This window comes from Hemitrygon akajei, chromosome 19 (genome assembly GCF_048418815.1).
Source record: "Hemitrygon akajei chromosome 19, sHemAka1.3, whole genome shotgun sequence".
NCBI classification, from domain to species: Eukaryota; Metazoa; Chordata; class Chondrichthyes; order Myliobatiformes; family Dasyatidae; genus Hemitrygon; species Hemitrygon akajei.
Genome location: NC_133142.1, coordinates 37,887,470 through 37,909,778, shown reverse-complemented (window position 1 = coordinate 37,909,778; position 22,309 = coordinate 37,887,470). Strand labels below are relative to the sequence as shown.

General features: G+C 42.5%; 1 protein-coding gene across 1 annotated transcript in view; it reads right to left on the bottom strand.

The window, feature by feature from the left end:
- Positions 1–15,974: 15,974 nt before the first annotated feature.
- gxylt2 (glucoside xylosyltransferase 2) overlaps positions 15,975–22,309 on the bottom strand; it is a 41,057-nt gene continuing 34,722 nt past the window's right edge. The window contains exon 7 of the mRNA XM_073072395.1: positions 15,975–22,023. Within this exon, the coding sequence (XP_072928496.1) occupies positions 21,859–22,023 (165 nt within the window). The 3' untranslated portion in view covers positions 15,975–21,858. The remainder of the gene's footprint in view (positions 22,024–22,309) is intronic.

Here is a 22,309-nt window from a genome sequence, read left to right as displayed (position 1 = left end):
TCGGGGGGGGGGGGGGGGGGGGCACAATGCGCGCGCATGCGTAGAAACGGCGAGGATGCAGGAAAAAGCGCAGAACTGGGGAGGTTTGCTCACTACTTGCGCACAGAAGTGACACATATATAATTCATCATGCTAAGAGATGTGTCTCTGTAACTATTACACTCTGAGTCTCACATCAACACCCCGATCTGTATGCCAAAATCTGAATCTGATACAATTAAAAACTGTACAGCCCATGAAAACAGAAGGATGCATATCTTTCAAATTGTCCCTGGGCGGTAATGTACCGTGCCGAGACCTGATCTGCCGTAAATATGAGTATATTCGAGTCACAGCTGTATGTGCTGTTCAGAGTTCTGTGGTTGAGGCACGGGTATTCAAATGTGTTAAACTTAGCCTCTGAAATCCAGTTCAAAATTCTGTTTGAAAATAATTGATGGGTAGATGTAGCGCAAGTTGATGGTTGAAGTGTCTACTGATTATGTTTGCAATATTGCTTTGGGTTGCTGGTGCTATGGTCACATTTGGGATGCTATAGAAAGGAATGCCTATATACAGTGCTTTGATGAAGAACTTTTCCGTCTGCTAGTAGCACTTAAAAATAGCCATTTGCAAAACTAACAAAACATTTTTATGATAAATATTTTACTTAAAATATTATCGATGAAGCCAATACATTGCTGTACTGAGGCTTTATTACATTTTGCTTATGTGCCTCCAATGCTAAGGAGATATACTTCAGAGAAAAGGGCTATGTGACTCCCTTATCCATTCATCCATCCCCACTGATCTTACTCCTGGCACTTATCCTTACACCTCCTCCCTCACTACCATTCAGGGCCCAAACAGTTCTTCCAGGTGACACACACACAATGCTGGTGGAACACAGCAGGCCAGGCAGCATCTATAAGGAGAAGCATTGTCGATGTTTTGTGCTGAGACCCTTCGTCAGGTCTAACTGAAAGAAAAGATAGTAAGAGATTTGAAAGGGGGAGGGGGAAATCCAAAATGATAGGAGAGGACAGGAGGAGATGGGGTGAAACTAAGAGCTGGAAAGGTGATTGGAAAAATGGATACAGAGCTGGAGAAGGGAAAGGACCATCGGATGAGAGGCCTAGGGAGAAAGAAAGGGGGAGAGGAGCACCAGAGGGAGATGGAGAACAGGCAAAGAGTGATGGGCAGAGAGAGAAAAGAAAAGGAGGGGGGGGGAATAAATAAATCAGGGATTGGGTAAGAAGGGAAGGAGGAGCATTAACGGAAGTCAATGTTCATGCCATCAGGTTGGAGGCTACCCAGACGGAATATAAGGTGTTGTTCCTCCAACCTGAGTGTGGCTTCATCTTGACAGTAGAGGAGGCCATGGATAGACATATCAAAGTGGGAATGGGACGTGGAATTAAAATGTGTGGCCACTGGGAGATCCTGCTTTCTCTGGCGGACAGAGCGTAGGTGTTCAGTGAAACGGTCTCCCAGTCTGGCGACGTCTCAGCCCGAAACGTCGACAGTGCTTCTTCCTATAGATGCTGCCTGGCCTGCTGAGTTCCATCAGCATTTTGTGTGTGTTGCTTGAATTTCCAGCATCTGCAGATTTCCTCGTGTTTGAGTTCTTCCAGGTGAGTCTGTTGGGGTCATCTACTGTATCCGGTGGTCCCAGTGTGGCCTCCTGTATATCAGTGGGGTCCAACGTAAATTGGGAGACTGCTTTGTCGAGCACCTACGTTCCGTCTGCCAGAAAAACTGGGATCTCCCACTGGCCACTCTTTTAAATTCCACTTCCCATTCCCATTCCGAAATGTCAGTCCATGGCCTCCTTTACTGCCAGGATGAGTCCGCGCTCAGAGGCACCTTATATTCCGTCTGGGTAGCCTCCAAACTGATGGCGTGAGCATCGATCTCTCAAACTTCCAGTAATCCTCCCCCCCACCTCACCATTCCCCATTCCCATTTCCCTCTCTCACCATGGCCTTTTGTCCTTTCCTATCATATTCCCCTTCTCCAGCCCTTTATCTCTTAAACCAATTGACTTCTTTTCTCTTTACTTCAGCCGTCCCTCTCATCCCGATTTCACCTCTCACTTACTGCCTTGTGTTTTTTCCTCCCCTCCCCACACCTTCTTACTCTTCTTTTTTCTCCAGTTCTGATGAAGGGTCTCTGCCCGAAACATCGACTGTTTATTCTTTTCCATAGATGCTGCCTGGCCTGCTGAGTTCCTCCAGCATTTTGTGTGTCTTGCTTGGATTTCCAGTGTCTTCAAATTTTCTCTTGTTTGTGATTTGGCCCATCAAGTCTGCTTCACCATTTCATAATGGCTGATCCAATTTTCCTCTCAGCCCCAATATCCCTTCATGCCCTGATCAATCAAGAATCTATCAACCTCTGCCTTATATATACATAAAGACTTAACCTTCACAGCTGCCTGTGGCAAAGAATTCCACAGATCCACCACTCTCTGGCTGAAGAAATTCCTCCTCATCTCCATTCTAACCGGACACCCCTCTATTCTCAGGCTGTGTTCTCTGGTCTTAGACTCTCCCATGATAGGAAACATTCTCTCCACATCTACTCAATCAAGACCTTTCACCATTCGGTAGGTTTCAATAGGGTCATCCCTCATTCTTTTGAATTCTAGTGAATACAGGCCCAGGGCCATCAAACGCTTTTCAGATGTTAGGCCATTCGATCCTGGAATCATTTTCGTGAATCTCCTTTGAACCCTCTCCAGTTTCAGCACATCCTTTTGAAGATAAAGGGCCTAAACCTGCTCACAATACTCCAAGTGAGGCCTCACCAGTGCTTACTAAAGTTTCAATGCTACATCCTTGCTTTTATATTCTTATCCTCTTGATTGCATTTGCCTTCCTCGTTACAGACTCAAGCTGCAAATTAACCTTTAGGGAATCCTGCACAAGGACTCCCAATACCTTGGCACCTCAGTTTTTTTGCATTTCCTGTAATTCCTTGGGCTCATAGTTTGTTAAGCAGCCTCATGTGTAGCACTTAGTCAAAGGCCTTCTGAAAATCCAAGTACACAACATCAACTGATTCTCCTTTGTCTATCCTGCTTGTAATTTCTGAAACACTCTGGCTCCATCAGCTGCGTAAGTCTCGTGAGGACAATCTCTGGCCCTGTCAAACGGGTGAGATTGAGGCGCGAGCCCATCCCTCTTTGTGTGGATGCTACGTGATTCATTACCCTGTTACAAATAAGTGCCATGAAATAACAGACAGTGCACCACATACAAATAAAAGATTTAGTTTTATAATTCCTAATATGACTAAAGGATTAGTAAAGAAAGAACAGAAAAAAAGAAAAGGGCCAATTTTAATGAAACAGTCTAATATGCACAAGTTGGCACTCACAGTTTCCCCTTCACCGATCCTCCTTCGATCTCATCCTGGGCTTCGTCGAATCACGGTCCGCTCCAGGTTAAATCCTACGACCTTTTCTCGCTTCATCTCCTTCACAAAAAAAACCCCAAGTCCAACCTTAATGTCCCTCACCAAAGAAACCTCCTCTTCATCTAGCCATCCTGATTGGATGGCACACAATTCTCCTATTTCTTATCTTCAACAGTAACCCAAACAATCAGCTTGAAGAGAACAGCACAAAAATCAAATACAGAACAGCATAACAGTAAAATAATATGAACCAAGTCATTACATTTCTTCAAAGAATTCCAACATATTTTTCAGTCAAGATTTTCCCTTGAGGAAACCATGCTGACTATGGCCTATTTTATCATGTGCCTCCAAGTAGCCTGAGATCTCATCCTTAGTAATCAACTCCAACATCTTCCCAATCACTGCCTAACTGGCCTATATCTTCCTCTTTTCTGCCTCTCTCCCTTCTTGAAGAGTGGAGTGACATTTGCAGTTTTCCAGTCTTCCGGAATATAGCCGCTGTCTTCCCTTCTTTATAGCTGCATCAATATGTTATGTCCATGTTAGGTCCTCAGAGATATTGACACCCGGAAACTTGAAATTGCTCACTCTCTTCACTTCTGATCTCTCTCTATGAGGATTGGTTTGTGTTCCCTCATCTTGCCCTTTCTGAAGGCCACAATCAGTTTTTCGGTCTTGTTGAATCAACATGTATAAACAAGCTGGATGAACTCAGCAGGTCGGGCAACATCTGTTGAAACGAGCAGTCAACATTTCAGGCCGAGACCCTTTGTCAGGACTTCATCGGTCTTGTTGAGAGTTTCTCACTGTTACCATCAGGTAGAAGGTACGGAAGCCTGAAGGCACACACTCAGCGATTCAGGAACAGCTTCTTCCCCTCTGCCATCCAATTCCTAAATGGGCATTGAACCTGTGAACTCTACCTCACTTTTTAAATATATATTATTTCTATTTTTGTATGACATTTAATCTCCAATATAAGTATACTGTAATTTATTTATTTATTCTTCTATATTCTGTATTGCATTGAACTGCTGCTGCTGCTAAGTTAACAAATTTCATGACACATGCCGGTGATAATAAACCTGATTCTGATTCTGATTATGACACTGAGTGCAAGGTTTTGCTGTGACACTACTCAACTAACTGGTATAGCGCGCTCCTGTACACCCCCTTGTCACCATCTGAAATTCTGCCAGCAATCTTTGTATCATCAGCAAACTAAAGCTGGCATTTGGGCTATGCCTAGCCATGCAGTCATGGATGTAGAGAGAGTAGTGGGCTAAGTACATGCCCCTGTGGTGTGCCAGGTTTTATTGTCAGCAAAATGGTGATGTTATTTCCAATCTGCAGATTGTGGTCTTCTGGATGGGAAGTCAGGGATCCGGTTGCGGAGGGAGATACAGGGGTCTAAGTTCTGTAGCTTTTCAATCAGAACCGTAGGAATGATGGTGTTAAATGCTGAGCTATAGTCAATAAACAGCATCTTGACATAGGTATTTGCATGTCCAGGTGATCCAAGGCCGATTGGAGAGCCATTGAGATCGCGTCTGCCGTAGACCTATTGTGGCGATAGGCAAATTGCAGTGGGTCCGGGGTCCTTCCTGAGACAGGTGTTGATTCTAGCCAAGATCAAACTCTCAAAGCATTTCATCGCCATTCCTGAATCAGGTGGCGTGAATCCTGAGGCTCTTATACCTTCTCCCTGATTCCAGCAGCAAATGAGAGGTCTGTTCAAGAACCTGATAATGCAGGATGGAAGCTGTCATTGAGGCTGATGGTACATGTTTTCAAACTTTTGTATCTTCTACCTGTCTTAAGAAGGGAGATGAAATTGGTTAAATGGTTTATTATTCTCACAGGTACTGAAGAACAGTGAAAAATGTGTCTTGCACACTGTTCATGCAGATCAATTTAACACAACAGTGCATTCAGGTAGCCCACAGTAAAGCACTAACAGAATACAGAGTAAAGTGCTACAGTACAGAGAAAGCGCTAGTAGACAACAAGGTGCAAGGTTATAATGAGGTAAATTGTGAGGTCAAGAATACATCTTATTGTACTAGGAAACATTCAGTAGTGTTATAACAGTGGGTAGAAGGTGGCCTTGAGCTGGTGGTACTGTAAGTGGTTTCAGATTTTGTATCCTGTGCTTGATGGCCAAGGGGAGAAGAGAGAATGTCTAGGATGGGAGGGGTCTTTGATTATTCTGGCTGCTTTACTGTGGCATCGAATATAGACAGAGTCCACAGAGGGGAGGCGTATTCCTTTGATGTGCTGAGCTGTGTCCACAACGCTCTGCAGTTCCTTGCAGTCGCAGGCAGAGCAGTTCCCATATCAGACTGTGATGTATCCATCTCAAATGGTTTCGATGGTGCATTGATAAAAGTTAGTGAGGGTTAAAGGGTACATGCCCAAATCTCTTTAGTCTCCTGAGGAAGTAGAGGCAGTGGTGAGCTTTCTTGGCTGTGGTGTTAATGTGGTTGGATTAGGACAGGATATTGGTGATATTCTCTCCTAGGAACTGCTAGATCTCAACTGTCAAACTCAACATCATTGATGTAAACAGGATGTAAACATTGATGTAAACCATCTTCCGAGCCAAGATACGAATTGTCTGTCGTTGTTGGGTTTTGTCGTCTTGTATCCAGCTGAGGATTGCTGGCCGTTTGCTGCTCCTCCGAGCCAAGATACGAATCATTTGTCTTTGTATGGTGTTGTCAACTCCATGTCCAAATTCCAAGTCCCAGCTCGGTGTCCAGGTCCAGTCCAAGTCCAGGCTCGGTGTCCAAGTCAAGTCCGAGTCAATGTTTAAGTCTGCATAAGAATCCTAACCCACTCTCTGTGCCTGTGTCCTGCACTTGGGTCCACTCCAGCCGCTGATTGCAACACACTGGGGTCTCCCTCCCTCTTATTTGTGGCATTTACCAAGAATGTTGTATATGAAGGGCCCAAAGCATTGTTGAGGATTCCAATCACCCATCCCACAATCTCTTTGACCCACTATCATCAGGAAGGAGGTATAGAAGCATCAGGACTAGGACTTTTAGACTGGGTCACAGCTTCTTCCCCCAGGCTGTGAGATCCAGCATATTATCCTCCGCAACTTCTGCCACCTTCAACAGGACCCCACCACTAAGGACATCTTTTCCTTTCTACCCCTCTCTGCTTTTCGCAGGGATCGTTCCCTCTGCGACTCCCTGGTCTACACGACCCTCCCCACAAATCTCCCACTGGGCACTTATCCCTGCAAGCCTAAGTGCTACACCTGTCCCTACACCTCCTCTCTTACCACCATTCAAGGCCCCAAACAGTCCTTCCAGGTGAAGCAACACTTCACTTGTGAGTCTGTTGGGGTAATCTATTGCATCTGGTGCTCCCAGTGCGGCCTACTCTACATCGGCGACACCCGATGCAGATTGGGGGATCGCTTCGTCAAGCACCTACGCTCCGTCCGCCACAACAGACAGGATCTCCCGGTTGCCACTCACTTCAACTCTCCTTCACATTCCCATTCGGATATGTCCATACATGGCTTCCTCTACTGCCGTGATGAGGCCAAACTTCGGTTGGAGGAACAACACCTCATATACCGTCTAGGTAGTCTCCAGCCCCTTCGTATGAACATCGAATTCCCCAACTTCCGGTAATTCCCTCCCTCTCCCTTCCCCCATCCTACTTTCACTCTGTCTCCTCTTCTAGCTGCCTATCAACTCTCTCATGGTTCTGCCTTCTTCTACTACCCATAGTGCTTTCCCCTTAGATTCCTTCTTCACCTCTCCGGCCTATCCCCTCTCTGCTTTCCCTCCCCCACCCCTTGATCTTTCCTCTGATTGGTTTTTCATGTGGCACATTCCACCCTCCCCCCACCTTCTTTATAGAGCCCCTGCCCCCTCCTTCTTCAGTCCTGACGAAGGTTCTCGGCCCGAATTGTTGACTGCTTCTATCAACGGGTGCTGCCCAACCTGTTGAGTTCATCCAGCTTTTTTGTACGTCTTGATGAGATCAATAAATACCCTGCCACCACCAAGGTTTTGTCACTAAGACACTAGGAACTGTTTACTGTTTTCTGCTTACTATTATATTTTATATTTTATATTTTATAAATGTATTTGTGGTAATAGTTTGTTTTATGAGGTGTATGTGATATGTGCATTGTGGGTGCACCATAGTCCAGAGGAACATTGTTTCATTTGGTTATATGTATGTACAGTCAGATGACAATAACCTTGAACTACAGTGGTATCATCTGCAAATTTGTAAACAGAATTAAAGCGGAAGCTGGTCATGCATTCGTGAGTAGAGTACAGGGATTGAAGCAGGGGACTGATGACACTGCCTTGTGATGCACCACTTCCGAGAATAATCATGGCAGAGGTGTTGCTACCAACCCTTACAGATTCCAGTCTGTTGGTCAGGAAGTCAAGCATCCAGTTGCAAATAGTGGTGTTGAGTCCTGGGTTTAAGAGTTTGGACAAAGAGATTCCGCAGAAGATGGAAATCCAGAGTAATACATAAAAAGTACTGGAGGAACTCAGCTGTTCAGGCAGTGTCTATGGAATGGAATAAACAGTCAACATTTCATGCCAAGGTTGTCTGGGTGGTTGGAGTTAGTGCATATCAGCCTCTCAAAGCACTTCATGATGGTTGATGTAAGAACCACTGAATAGTAGTCTCTAAAGCTCGTTACCTTGTTTTTTCTTAGATACTGGGATGATAGGAGTCTTAAAGCAGATGGGAACCTCAGATTGAAGGAGTAGTTAAAATTGTTTGTGAATACCCTTACCAGTTTATCTTTGTAGGATCTAAAGTCACAACCAAGGACACCATTCAGACTAGATGTTTTCTGTGGGCTTACTATGTCACACCCACATCATGATTTGTAATTTTAACAGAGACAATTTCAATAATGCGGCAAAAGTATTTTGGAGAGGAAGGTGGAGATGCAAATAATGTAAATTCAAATTCCTTAAATACATGCTGTGTGGGTATTGAACTTATACCTAGAATGTATGGTTGTACTATTTGAAAAGATTGAGTGGGTTAGGATCATAAAACCTTGTCCTGTGAGTAGATGCAGCGGAGGCAGAAAAATTGCGAGAAAGGGAAAGGCAAGGCATCCTTACATTAGACAAATAAATAGATAGATACTTTATTGATCCCAAAGGAAATTACTGTGACACAGTAGCATTACAAGTGCGCAGATATAGAATATACAAACATTAGAAGAGAAGTAATAAAGTAAGGATGGAAAGGGTTGTAGTCTAGGTTGTCATGGGAGGCAGCAGGTTTATATCAGTGGGTAGTTTATCTCCTTAGCTAGAGACAGAGAGAATCAGAAAAAGGAGTGAGTGTCAGAAAAGATCAAAATGAATTCGAGAGCAAGTGGAATTTCATAGCAAAGATGATAAAATTGGCAGGTTTAATATGGGTGCAGAAAGCTGCACCAACGCAGTCATTAATGTAATGGAGAAAGAGTTGAGAGAAGGTTTCGAACAAGAACCTGTAACCAACAAATGGACAGGCATAGCTAGGTCCAATGTAAGTACGCATTGATGCACCTTTGATTTGTAGGAAATGAGAGGAGTCAAAAGAGAAGTTGAAACAGTGACACCTACCAGTACACTTCTGTTTGTGGATCTTGGGTAAGAGTTAGAATTGGAAGTGCAGTGTTGGAGCACTTCCATGTTGGAGGCTGGGGAGGGGCGATCACCTGATGTTATGAGATCCAGGCTAGGTGTTGTCTCCGCGCTTGCTATGTCACACTCACGCCATTATTTATAATTTTGACAGATATCATTTCAATAATGTGGCAAAAGTGCAGAAGACAGTGGCCTGGTATTTGTTCCTGGTTGGGTCATGGTCCAAGGAGTAGATATGAGGTGGTATCTGAGAGCTGTCATCTGGCCTCTGTAAGATAGAGGCAGTCCACCAAAAACAATGCTCCTGATCTTATCTGCAGCTTTGATGGTCAGGTTGGATTGATGTGACTTCCAACCTACTGGAGTGATGTGCATTTGAATGAGGTGAGATTGAAGAGTATGACAGAAAGGAGGAGGTTGATTTCACTATTTTGGGAGAGCTTGACACCGCAAATACTATGATTTTTCCACTGGAAAAATTAGAGGTATGGTCTGAGGATAAGGAGTTTGACTGAGGACAAATCCCCTCTCTTTGAATCTTTAGAATTGTCTCTGTGGTGAGCGATCAATGATATTCAAAGCTGAGAAAAGTTGTTTTTTTCCAGGTAGGGATCAGTGAGGAAAATGTAGCTGGGAGCAATGATTTCAGTGACAGAACCGACTCAAGGAGCCACATAGCTTCCAACTGCTCTTAAATGGATCTTCAGAAAATATTGTGGCTTCTGCACAATATTAAAAGAAACATTCATAACCTTTATTCCACTGACATAAGTAGGTAAAGGAACCTTGGTTTGAAAAATGAACATTTAAAAATCCATGGTAATGGGTACACAGGTGGAACTGAAAATGAGAAATTCTTTTGGGCCAACATGTGAAATGAATGGGATCCTGTTATGTTCCTCCACATTAACAAGTTGAGAAGCATCAAACTGCACTGTAACTCAAAAAGCCAATTCCATCAATTCTAGGTTGTTAAGCAATTATGAATCAGAGACAATTGATCCTATCAATATTCTAAATCAAATGTTGGTGGCATACAGAGGTAAACATAGCAGAACTTGTAATAGCTGAGAAAGACTAATACTAAGGTTTCAAAGGTACATATTATCCAAATTAACTAACTAAGACACAAATGTGTCTGGTGTTTTTAATTCACACGGGTGCTGCTGGTTGTGAATTGCATTTTGAAGTTGCAACACCCTGGGAAAGTTTCACCGCTAACATAATGGTCTTTCTATAGAAGCAGTGTTTGGGTTATGATCAGAGATAACAGGTGTTTTGGAATGTGAGCCGTCCAATGAAGGAAATGTTTTTTCATGCTGTGTGCCTGACTCCAAGGTGATCTGGGTCCTTTGTTCAGTTGAAGATGGAGAGAGAAGATGCCAGAAAGGAAAGGTTGTAGACACCAGAAAGGAGTAGACTTGGAGAGGGGCCGGGAGTCGACGAAGCCCGGGGAAGTCGATGGAGGATCAGCAAAAGGGAAACCATGAGTTTCAAATTGTGCACAGTAGACTGTTTCATTAAAATGGGTCCTTTTCTTTTTGTTTTTTTTTACTAACCCTTTAGCCAACTTAAAGATTGTAAAGCTAAATCGTTTAATTGCACATGGTGTACTGTCTGTTAGTTCATGGTATTGATTTGTAACAGAGGAACAAATCACGCAACATCCACACAAACAGCAAACACAAAGTACACTGCAGATGCTGTGGTCAAATCAACACATACAAACAGGACAGTCCTAATGAAGGGTCTGGACCCGAAACGTTGACTGCTCATTTCAATAGAGGCTGCCTGACCTGCTGAGTTCATCCAGATTGTTTGTACGTGTTGATCCACACAAACAGGGGGTTTTGCACCTCAATTTCACACATTTGGTGGGGCCAGAGATCATGTTCCCTAGACCTAAGCAGCTGACAGAACCTGAGCGTTACAATTGTGGGGGTTCATCCGGGATTGATTTTGTCTGATGTGTGTGGATTGCTCAGAGGTTGGTTTTACTGGCCCCGAATGAAGTCAGAGGTCGAAGAATACGGCAAGTCGTGCATTCGATGCATACGGAGGAAGACACTGCCTACAAGGGCCACTCTGTTGTCCCCTTACACAGTGTGGGGCCCCTTGACCTCATGTGTATGGATTTCCTGTCAATAGAGCCAGACGCCAGCAACATGGAAAATGTCTTAGTCATCATGGATCACTACACCAGATATGCGCAAGCTTTCCCTACCAAGGATCAGAGGGCGTCCACGGTGGCCAAAGTGTTGTGGGAGAAGTATTTCATTTATTATGGCCTCCCTAGGCAGATACATAGTGATCAGGGATGGGATTTTGAGAGTAGGCTCATACATGAGTTACTGAGCATGCTCGGAGCCGAGGACTACTCCTTATCATCCGCAGGTGATCCCCAGACCAAGAGGTTTAATCAGACCTTGCTACACATGCTCAGAACCTTGGAAATCAGCAAGAAGAACAAATGGAATCAACATATAGGACATCTGGTCCACTACTACAACTGTACATGAAATGAAGCTACCAGGTACTCACCATATTATCTGATGCCTGGGCGCGAGGCGAGATTGCCTATTGACCTTTGATTTGGGACTGGCGAGGAAGGCCTACCACCAAAGACTTATCTTAAGCATGTATCCGATATGAGAAATGAGCTGAAAAAGGCTTATGAATTAGCTGAGGTCACGGCTGCCAAGTAGAATCAAGGAAATAAGAGGAGATATGATCAAAAGGTTAGATACTCCTAACTCATCTGGGAGACCGAGTCCTCATAAGGAATTTGGGGCTACCTGGGAAGCATAAGTTGGCTGACCACTGGGCAGCTACACCCTATGTGGTGGAGAGTCAGATGCCAAATGTATCAATTTTTCAGTTGAAACCAGAGGATGGGAATGGGCCTGTCAAGATTCTTCACTGGTACCACCTTCTGTCTCTGAGACAAGAGGTGCAGGTTGACCCAGAGCTCGACCTGGAGCCAACACCTAGTAAGAGGACTCAGCGGTGACACAGGACAACTGAAGGACCAACAGCAGGAGAGCTTAGACCTGCCCCTGCCTCTGAATGGGATACTGATTCAGAGGATGAAGAAATTGGGGTGTGGTATATGATGCCTTTTGCTAACTCCCCACTGATTGAGGAAGAGATTCCTAACCCTTCTCACACTGAGTCAGGTGAAATCGGGGGGTTATCTGTTGACAGCCTGGGTTTCAGTGGGACCCTGCAAGGGATGAAGCAGGCCACAGCCAAAGGACAGAGGGGTCTGAGTTACAGGGAGGACACGAGTGATAGACCAGGGGAGGCCTTGCCAGGTAGACCAGAAGTATCCGAAGCAGTGTCGGAACCTGAAGAAGTAGATGAGGAGTTACAGAGGTCTCAAAGAATCACGAGACCACTGGATAGGCTGGCTTATGTAACACTGGCAGAACAGATTGTGGCACCTACCGCCTTGGGGTGCTAGGCCACTGCCTTTTACCCTGGGTTGGACTTAGTGCTTTGCAGGAAGGGTTGGCAAATTATCTCAATATCATGAGGACATGACTAAATTGGATTGGGGGGGGGGGGGAAGAGTGTAACACCCGGGGAAAGGTTTCACAGCTAATGTTATGGTCGTTCTGTAGAAGCAGTATTGGTTAGAGATAACAGGTGCTTTGGAATGTGAGCCGTCCAGTGAGGGGAATGTGTTTTCGTGCTGTGTGCCTGACTCCGAGGTGATCTGGGTCCTTTGTTCGGTGGAAGATGGAGAGAGAAGATGCCAGAAAGGAGTGGGGCTGGGAGTCGACAAACCCTGGGGAAATCGATGGAGGACCAGCAGAAGGGAAACTGTGAGCCCCAACTTGTGTACATTGGACTGTTTCATTAAAATGGGCCCTTTTCATTTTGTTTCTTTTTACTAACCCTTTAGTCAACTTAAGAATTATAAAGCTATATTGTTTATTTGCATGCGGTGTCCTTTCTGTTATTTTGTGGTATTGATTTGTAACAGGGGAACAAATCACACAGCATCCACAGAAACAGGGGGTTTGGCGGGGCCAGAGATTGTCTTCCCGAGATTTACGCAGCTGACAGACCCTGAGGGTTACAAAGTCATAGGACACAGAGAGTAAATCTGAACAAATGCAGCAGAAATAGTGGAATGTCATTGTAAAAATGATTGCTTTCAAAGTAATCTGAAATATGTAGCCACTTCTACTCTATTCTATCCTTTTGTATATGCTTCAATATTGCACTTCACACTTCAAAGGCTTCAAACAGTTGTTCAAATCAGAGCACAGCATCATCATGATTTTTTACCTTGTGAAATACTTCAGATTTCTAATATGACACAAGGGCTTCAAATAAGATATCCTGCAGTTTCCATTTGATTCTGTTGCTTTATTCGGCAACAATATATGCCTGCCACCCCATTTATTCTCTCTTTTTCTCCTTCCCTATGCAGAAGATCCCACGGATGTGGTGGGAATTAGAATTACAGGTTCTCCCCAGGTAATGGTGTGGTTCCACTTCTGTGGACTGTTAATGATGCAAACACGTTGTAGGTTGGAAATGCAGCAACAAACGAAGTTCCTACACTGCAGAAGATGCCTGCAGCCCTGCAAAAGCCAGTAAACTTATCCCACCAGTCTCCTAAATGCCTGTTTATATGCATGGGCTATACATAACGTGGTTAAATTTGGTTTCCTTTTATACTACTGTTACGAACCCCGTAACTGGGCCACTTACCAGCAAAGATAGAGAGGTCCGTTGAAGTCTGATGATATGATTTTTAACAGTATTTATTAGTAAAAATACACAAAAATAATATCAATGCAAACATACAGATAATATACGTCGTCAATACTAAATCTAAAAGTGCGGGTATAATAATAATCAATAAGAAATAAGCTCTTTCGTTGTCTAGGGGATAATGTATTGTCCGATGGAAATATAAAAGTCATTCAGTTCAGGCAGGCTTCCGCCTTTGGGGACCGCTGGGTTTTCAATTGTTGGAGAGAGAGAGAGAATTTAGAACTTGCCAGCTTTTCCTTTTTATGGTGTCGATCCTTCGAAATTTCGTTGGTGGCCTCTTCTTTAGCTAAGCTGTTCTTCCGTGGTAAGGCCCGCCAATTCCTTGGCAAATGGAAAAGGACGCACGCGGGCCCCCACCGGCTGTCGCTATTAAACGCTGTCACGGGATTTCTAGCGTTTCTCCTGGTGCGTCTAAAGGGGTTGTTCCCCAGACCCTCTTTTACCCTTACTCACGGGGTCTCAGATGTCAATCAGGTTGGGATGATGCAATCCCTCAACCAGCCCACTCTGGTCATTCCCTGAGGGCTTCAATGAATAGTACAGTACTCAATACACAATTCCGTCTCCAAGAGACAATAGTCGTTATCAATGGTTCCGCCTTTCTGGGGGCCAGACACATTCCAAACCCTTGTGGATTCTGCATGTCTCTCTCTCATTTCCTGGGTCCCAGACCTGAATTAATAGCGATCTTGCGATTCTCAAAAAGGAGGGGGCTACTTTGTACCCTTCGGCCCCTCAGAGTTGTGGCACATTTGTAACACTACCACAATGTGCTTCTGTTTGGGAGTACTCCGGATGATGTATAAACAAAGCTCTTCACTATACCTTCATACATATGACAATAATGAAACAACTAACAATTACCATTGTCTTGATATTAATTTAACTGGTATGAAAAATTGTAGAATTTTTAATTGCAAAGCATTTGAGAGAATGCAGAGGAATGTCATCTGGAAGGTGCCTGGACTGGAGGACTTCCGTTCTGGGGACAGAATGGACAGGCTTGGCTTTTATTCCCCCCCCCCCCCCTCCCGGAATAAAGGAAGCTGAGAGGTGAGCTGATAGAAGTATGTAAGATGATGCACTGCTAGCTGAGTTTCCACACTGCAAAGCATGTCTGAAGCCCTGCAAGAGCCAGTAAGTGCATCCCGCCTGTCTCCAAAATGCTTTTTCACATACACAGGCTGAAGATAGACTGAGCATTCGTAAGCTTGGAGGGACCTGTACTATATATTTAAGAGGCAGTTGGACCCTTAAATGGACAAGCCATAGAAGGACATAGCCCTGTTGTGTGCATACATGATTGATGTAAATGCACAAAAATGTTGCAATAGTCATGGTGAACTAAAGAGCTCTCATCTGTGCTGTGCTGTGCTGTTGAGTGCAACTCAATTCTCAGGTACCAATTGTGCTAATTGTAAAAACGTTGTGCTAAAATCAGGCTCCACTTATAACCCTGATCATGGTCTCATGCATAATTAATCATTGTTGGTGGTTTAAATTAAACATCCTTGTTTGTGAACATCCAAGTTTAATAATTTAGGCACAAGGAATTTAATAATAGTGTTATTAATTGCTTTGAACAATGTTTTGTCAAGCTAGTTATTATTTTACCCAAATCGATTCTTTTGAAAATTGATTTTTACTTTTAAAATAATGCAATCTTTTAAAGTAATACAGAGAAAATCCTGGAGGAACTCAGCAAGTCAGGCAGTATCTAAGGAGAGGAATTAACAGTCTATGTTTCAGGCAGAGACACTTCATCAGGTCTGTTGAAGGTAATTCCTTTCCTTAGATGCTGCTTGACCTGCTGAGTTCCTCCAGCATTTTGTGTGTGTTACTCTGGATTTCCAGCATCTGCAGAATCACTTGTGTTTATGTAGTAATTTAAAACTGGGCCGATTTCCTTCTCAGACTAAATTTGTTTTCAGCTGTTTTAATCCATCTTTACCAAGATCCACTCTTAAATATATTAAATAATAAACAAACTATAACATATGGCTGTTAATGTTCTCCAATCAACCTTTTTCAAATCAAAATTTACAAATAAATCAAAGTAAAAATTAAGAAACAAAACACTTTCCAAAACTGTCATAATTTGAGCTAAAAAATGTTGACTTTACCCAAAGCAGACTGTTAACTTGGCTATACAAATGTTTACAGAAAACATAATATAAGCACGTGGCAAGGAAGATAACATCACTTTTATAAATGAAATAATACCTTTTATTTAAAACGAATGCATAAATATTGTAGATTATGTATCACATTACAAAAGATAACTTGCATTTCGAATACAGTTGCTCTGGGAATAATTCACTTTTATTGCATTGACCTTTCAGAAGATCTACAATTTCTTCTATTACTACCTAATCATGTCAGTGGCACCAAAGCAGAAGGCTTAAAATAGTCCATTTTCTTAATATTAGAAAAGCAGAATCAGTTAGTGCTGCATGAAATCCAGACTTGGTTAATGATATCAAGTAAAATCAAGTTGGAAGAAACACTGTAAGAGTTCAAGTTTCAGTTCAGTTTATTGTCATTCAACTGCATTAATGTATACTGCCAAATTAAACAACGTTCCTCTGGACCACATACAACTCACATACATAACACATTAAGTAATATTACCACAAATAAATTAACAAATAATGTGCTGTGTACATATGATACAAGTTAAAACAGAAACAGTATAATGCTACCGGAGCTTCGAATGTGACAAGACTTGGGTGATGGCAGTGAGTTCAGTAGTCGTGCAGCCTGGGGGAAGAAGCTGTTAACTATTGTAAGAGTTCTTTCTCTAATTCTATAGAACCTCCTGCCTGATGGTAGGGGGTCAAAGGAATTATTGGATGAATGGGAAGGATCATTGACAATGCTAAGGGTCTTACGTAAGCAGCGCTCCAGATAAAGTATCTTTCATGGATGGAAGAGAGACCCCAATGTTCCTCTCAGCCGTCCTTGCAATCTTTTGTCAGGACTCATGGTCAGATGCCACACACAGGCTATGATTAAATTTATGAAGTCTTGAGAAAAGGTATCAATGTGCAAGAAATAAAACTAATTAATTTTTTAATTCAATATTTATATCAGAGAAATGCCTAATTACTCCTTGCTTCCTTGGTAAAGCAGCCAACATAATCTAAGACCCTTTGCACATTGTCCCTTCATGCCCTCCCATCAAGTTGAAGACACAAAATCCTGTGAGCACATACCATCAAGCTCAAGGACCACTTCTATGGTACTGTTAATATGGCCACCGAAGACTCCTTAATACGATAAGATGGTCGTGTGACCTCACAATCAACTTTATTATGACCCTGCACCTGTCTACTTGCACTGTACTTACTCTGTACTGGAACATTTTATTCTACACTCTGTTACCATTTTACCATGCGCAACCTCAATACACTGTTGTAATCAATTAACCTGTATGATCAGTGTGCAATTCCTAGTTTTCATTGTACTTTGGTATATGTGCCAATAATAAGCTAATAAGCAATTAAGTGTCAGTACTGAGTCCTGTGTGGTAAAATGCACCTACTTATTTGTGGTAATATTTATGCATTATGTCTGTGAGTTATATGTACTGTGTTGCGCGCCTAGGTCTAGAGGAATGTTGTTTCATTTGGTGGTATACATGTGTACAACTGAAATGACAATAAACTTGAACTGAATCCCGCAGCAAGATTCCATCAGTAACTATCAAACAAAAATCTGATAGGATTCAGACCGAAAATGTGAGAATTAATTACAGTGAAGAAGGAAGCATTCTTAAGCTTCAGGAAACAAGGATCAGGAAAATGTGCCTGGAGTCAGAGGAGGTAGGGAAGGTCCTTAATCAATACTTTGCTTCAGTATTCACCAAAGATAGGGACCTTGACGAATGTGACGACAGCATAGAACAGGTTAATATGCCAGAACATATCAATGTTATGAAAGAGGATGGGTTGGCACTTTTGAAACACATTAGGATAGACAAGTCTCCTAGGCTGGACAGCATATACTTCAGGATACTACGGGAAGTGAATGAAGAGTTTGCTGTACTTTGTTTTGGTGATGAACTTTGCATTGTCACATGCCACAGGAGTAATACCAGATGATTGGAAGTTGGCAAATGTTATTCCTTTGTTCAAGAAAAGGAGTAGGAATAATCCTGCGATTCAGAGACCAGTGAGTCTTACTTCAGAGGTGAGCAAATTATTGAAGATGGTTCTTAGAGACAGTACTTACAAGCATTTGGAGAAGCATAGTCTGATTAGTTTCAGTCAGCTTGGCTTTGTGAGGGCAGGATGTGACTCATGAGCCTGAATGAATTCTTCAATGTAGTGACAAAACAATTCAACGAAGAGCAGGGGATGTGATGTATATGGATTTTATTAAGACATTTGACAAGGTTCCCCTTCATAGACTCCATAAGACCATAAGATATAGAAGCAGAAGGCCATTTGGCCCATCAAGTCTACTTTGCCATTCAATCATGGGCTGATCCAATTCTTCTGGTCATCCCCACTCCCCTGCCTTCTCCCCATACCCTTTGATGCCCTGGCTAATCAAGAACCTATCTATCTCTGCCTTAAATGCACCCAATGACTTGGCCTCCACAGCTGCTTGTGGCAAAAAATTCCACAGATTTACCACCCTCTGACTAAAGTAATTGCTCCGCATCTCAGTTCTAAATGGACGTCCTTCAAGCCTGAAGTCATGCCCTCTTGTCCTAGACTCCCCAACCATGGGAAATAGCTTTGCCATACCTAGTCTGTTCAGGCCTTTTAACATTCGGAATGTTTCGATGAGATCCCCCCTCATTCTCCTGAACTCCAGGAAATACAGCCCAACCGCTGCCAGACAGTCCTCATATGGTAACCTTTTCATTCCTGGAATCATTCTCCTGAAACTTCATCTGAACCCTCTCCAATATCAGTATATCTTTTCTAAAATAAGGAGCCCAAAACTGCACACAATACTCCAAGTGTGGCCTCACAAGTGCCTTATAGAGCCTCAACATCACATCCCTGCTCTTATATTCTATACCTCTAGAAATGAATACCAAATTTGCATTCCCCTTCTTCATCACCCATTCAACCCGGAGCTTAACCTTTGGGGTATCTTGCACGAGGACTCCCAAGTCCCTATGCATCTCTACATTTTGAATTCTCTCCCCATCTAAATAATAGTCTGCCCATTTATTTCTTCCACCAAAGTGCATGACCATACACTTTCCAACATTGTATTTCATTTGCCACTTCTTTGCCCATTCCTCTAAACTATCCAAGTCTCTCTGCAGGCTCTCTGTTTCCTCAACACTACCTGCTCCTTCACCTATCTTTGTATCATCGGCAAATTTAGCCAAAAATCCACTGTCCATAGTCTAATTCATTGACATACATCGTAAAAAGTAGTGGTCCCAACACCAAACCCTGTAGAATTCCACTGGTAACCAGCAGCCAGCCAGAACAGGATCCCTCTATTCCCACTCTCTGTTTTCTGCCAATCGGCCAATGCTCCACCCATGCTAGTAACTCCCCTGTAATTCCATGGGCTCTTATCTGGCTAAGCAGCCTCATGTGTGGCACCTTGTCAAAGGCCTTCTGAAAATCCAAGTGCACCACATCTACTGCATCTCCTTTGTCTTGTAGCTTTAGCTTTTGGTTTGTTGGGTGGTAGAGTTGGTCTCCTGACTTGCTGTGTCTGGGTAGTCTTGTTTTGTCGGGTGGGATTGGAGCTCCTTTCTGCGGAATGCGCTAAGATGGTACTAATACTCAGCAGCCTCTCCGGACTCTGGATTTGGGGATTGCCAAACGTTATGTGGATTTTCTGGTGCAGTCTGTTTTGTCGTGTGCTTTTGTGATATCATTCTGGAGGAACGTTATTTCATTTTTTAACTGCATTGCAGTTGTGGTTTCTAAATGACAATAAACTGAAATTCAATTCAATTCAATCTACCCTGCTTGCAATTTTCTCAAAAAATTGCAGTAGGTTAGTCAGGCAGGATTTTCCTTTCAGGAAACCATGCTGGCTTTGGACTAACTTGTCATGTGCCTCCAGGTATTCCATAATCTCATCTCTAACAATTGATTACAACAACTTCCCAACCTCTGATGTCAGGCTAACAGGTCTATAGTTTCCCTTCTGCTGCCTCCTAGCCTTCTCAAAATGCAGAGTAACATTCAGAAAGTCAGTAGACATGGGATCCATGGAATCTAGGAAGCGTGGATTCAGAATTGGCTTGCCCACACAAGGCAGAGGGTGGTAGTAGGAGGACCATATACTGTTTAGAGGTTGGTGACCAGTGTTGTTTGGCAGGGATCTGTTCTGGGTCCCCTGCTCTTTGTGATTTTTATGTATAACTTGATTGAGGAAGCGGAAGGGTCGGTTGTTAAGTTTGCAGATGACACGAAGGTTGGTGGTGTTGTGGATAGTGTAGAAGTTTTTCGTAGGTTACAACAGAATATTGATAGGATGCAGAGCTGGGCTAAGTAATGGCAGATGGAATTCAATTCGGAAAAGAGTGAAGTGATGCACTTTAGAAGGTCAAACTTGAAGGCAAAGTACAAGGTGAATGGCAGGATTCTTAGGAGTATGAGGAACAGCAGGATTTTGGGATCCACATCCACAGACCTCTCAAAGTTGTCACACAAGTTGATAATGTGGTTAAGTAGACATATTGTGTGTTGGCCTTCATTAATTTGGAGATTGAGTACAAGAGCCTGAGGTAATGTTGCAGTTCTATAAAACTCTGCGTAGAGCACACATGGAGTATTGTGTTCTGTTCTGCTTGCTTCATTATAGGAAGAATCTGGAAGCTTTAGTGAGGGCACAGAGATTTACCAGGATGCTGCCTGGATTAGAAAGCATGTCTTATGAAGAGTGAGCAAGCTAGGGATTTTCTCTTTGGAGTGAAAGAAGGTTAGAAGTGACTTGATCAAGATATGTAAGTTAATAAAAGACACAGATAGAATGGACAGCCAGTGCCTTTATTGCAGGGTGGAATGACTAATACTAGAGGACTTGATTTTAAGAATACTGGAGGAAACTACAGTGGAGACTGTATGTCAGAGTTAGCTTTTTTTTACTCAGGATGGTGGGTGATTGAATTGCACTGTTGAGGTTGGTGGTAGAAGCGGATATATTAGGAACATTTAAGAGAAAGAAAAATGGAGACAATATGGGAGGGAAGCTCATTCAACATCATTCAAGGGCCTGTACTGTGCTGTTCAATGTTCTGTGATGCTCAATGAAGAAAGCCGTAATGGATTTATGCCAGGGAAAGTACCATGCATATATTTTGTAAAATTACAGATGATTCAAGGAATACACAAAAGTTACAGGAAGGTTTACATTGTTATCTGCTGAATAAGGTCTAGACATGTACCCATAGTCGAAATCTATGAATGCTTGAGAATAATAGTAGTCAGGCAAGGTATGTCCATGCCATCAAGGGCATGATTGAACTGTATGATGAAAATGACGTTTGGTTCTGAACAAAGATATCCAATTCAAAGGTGGCTGTACACCTGGGCCAAGTGAGAATTCTCTCCTGTTGTGGTCATGCTGGATGCTTTTATATGAGGAAATAAGGATACTACTCTGGAAAATTATTTATTTGGATAACATGATAACTTGTATCATGTTAAAAGAAAAAAATGTGGACTGGACAAATGCAGATATGTACTATATTGTTCTGAAACAAAATAAAGATTAATCAATTGAAAATGACAAAATGCATGGTGACATCTCCGAGGTACAAAATATTAGATAACTGAAAGGAAAAATGTTTGAAAAATCTAGGTGAAACATTCAATGAAGTTAGGTGAAACATTGGCTCATCAAGTAACAGTGGAGTAGAAGAGCTGGAACTGATGAAAGATCAAAAGCTTGAATTTTTAATTTTATTGTCCTTACCACTGATACTGCCTGACCCACCAATTATTTCCAGCATTTTCTGTTTTTATTTCAGATTTCCAGCATCTGCAGGTATTTATCCTCTTCTTTATATAAAAATATTTTCTGCCTTTGATCGTTATCCTATATGAATGACACGAAGCTCATATGCTTTTTTCATAGCTTGTTCAAGCTGTTTCAAGAATACTTGTGAAAGTCTACCACATAAAGTGTGTACTGTGTTCAGGAAACTGTTTTGAAGAGGGAAATATAGAGACTGAAATAAATTTTCTTCAAAGGGAAACTGAAAGAGAAAAAAAAGTGATAAACTATTTTTTCTGTATTGTAAATTTCAATAATCCCAGAACATGCATATCTTCAGTGAGGATGGGATCAACCATTTCTTTTTTGAAGCAATATAGACATTTTCCAGCATTTTGATCACTAATCTTCCAAAAATATATCCAAATGTTCCAGTTGGTTCCCATAAACAGAAATTAAGCACAGGTGACATTAATGCAGCATGACAACGTCTTTTCACAAGAATGAAGCTGATGAAGAAACATGCATTGATAGTTCTTTCATACACC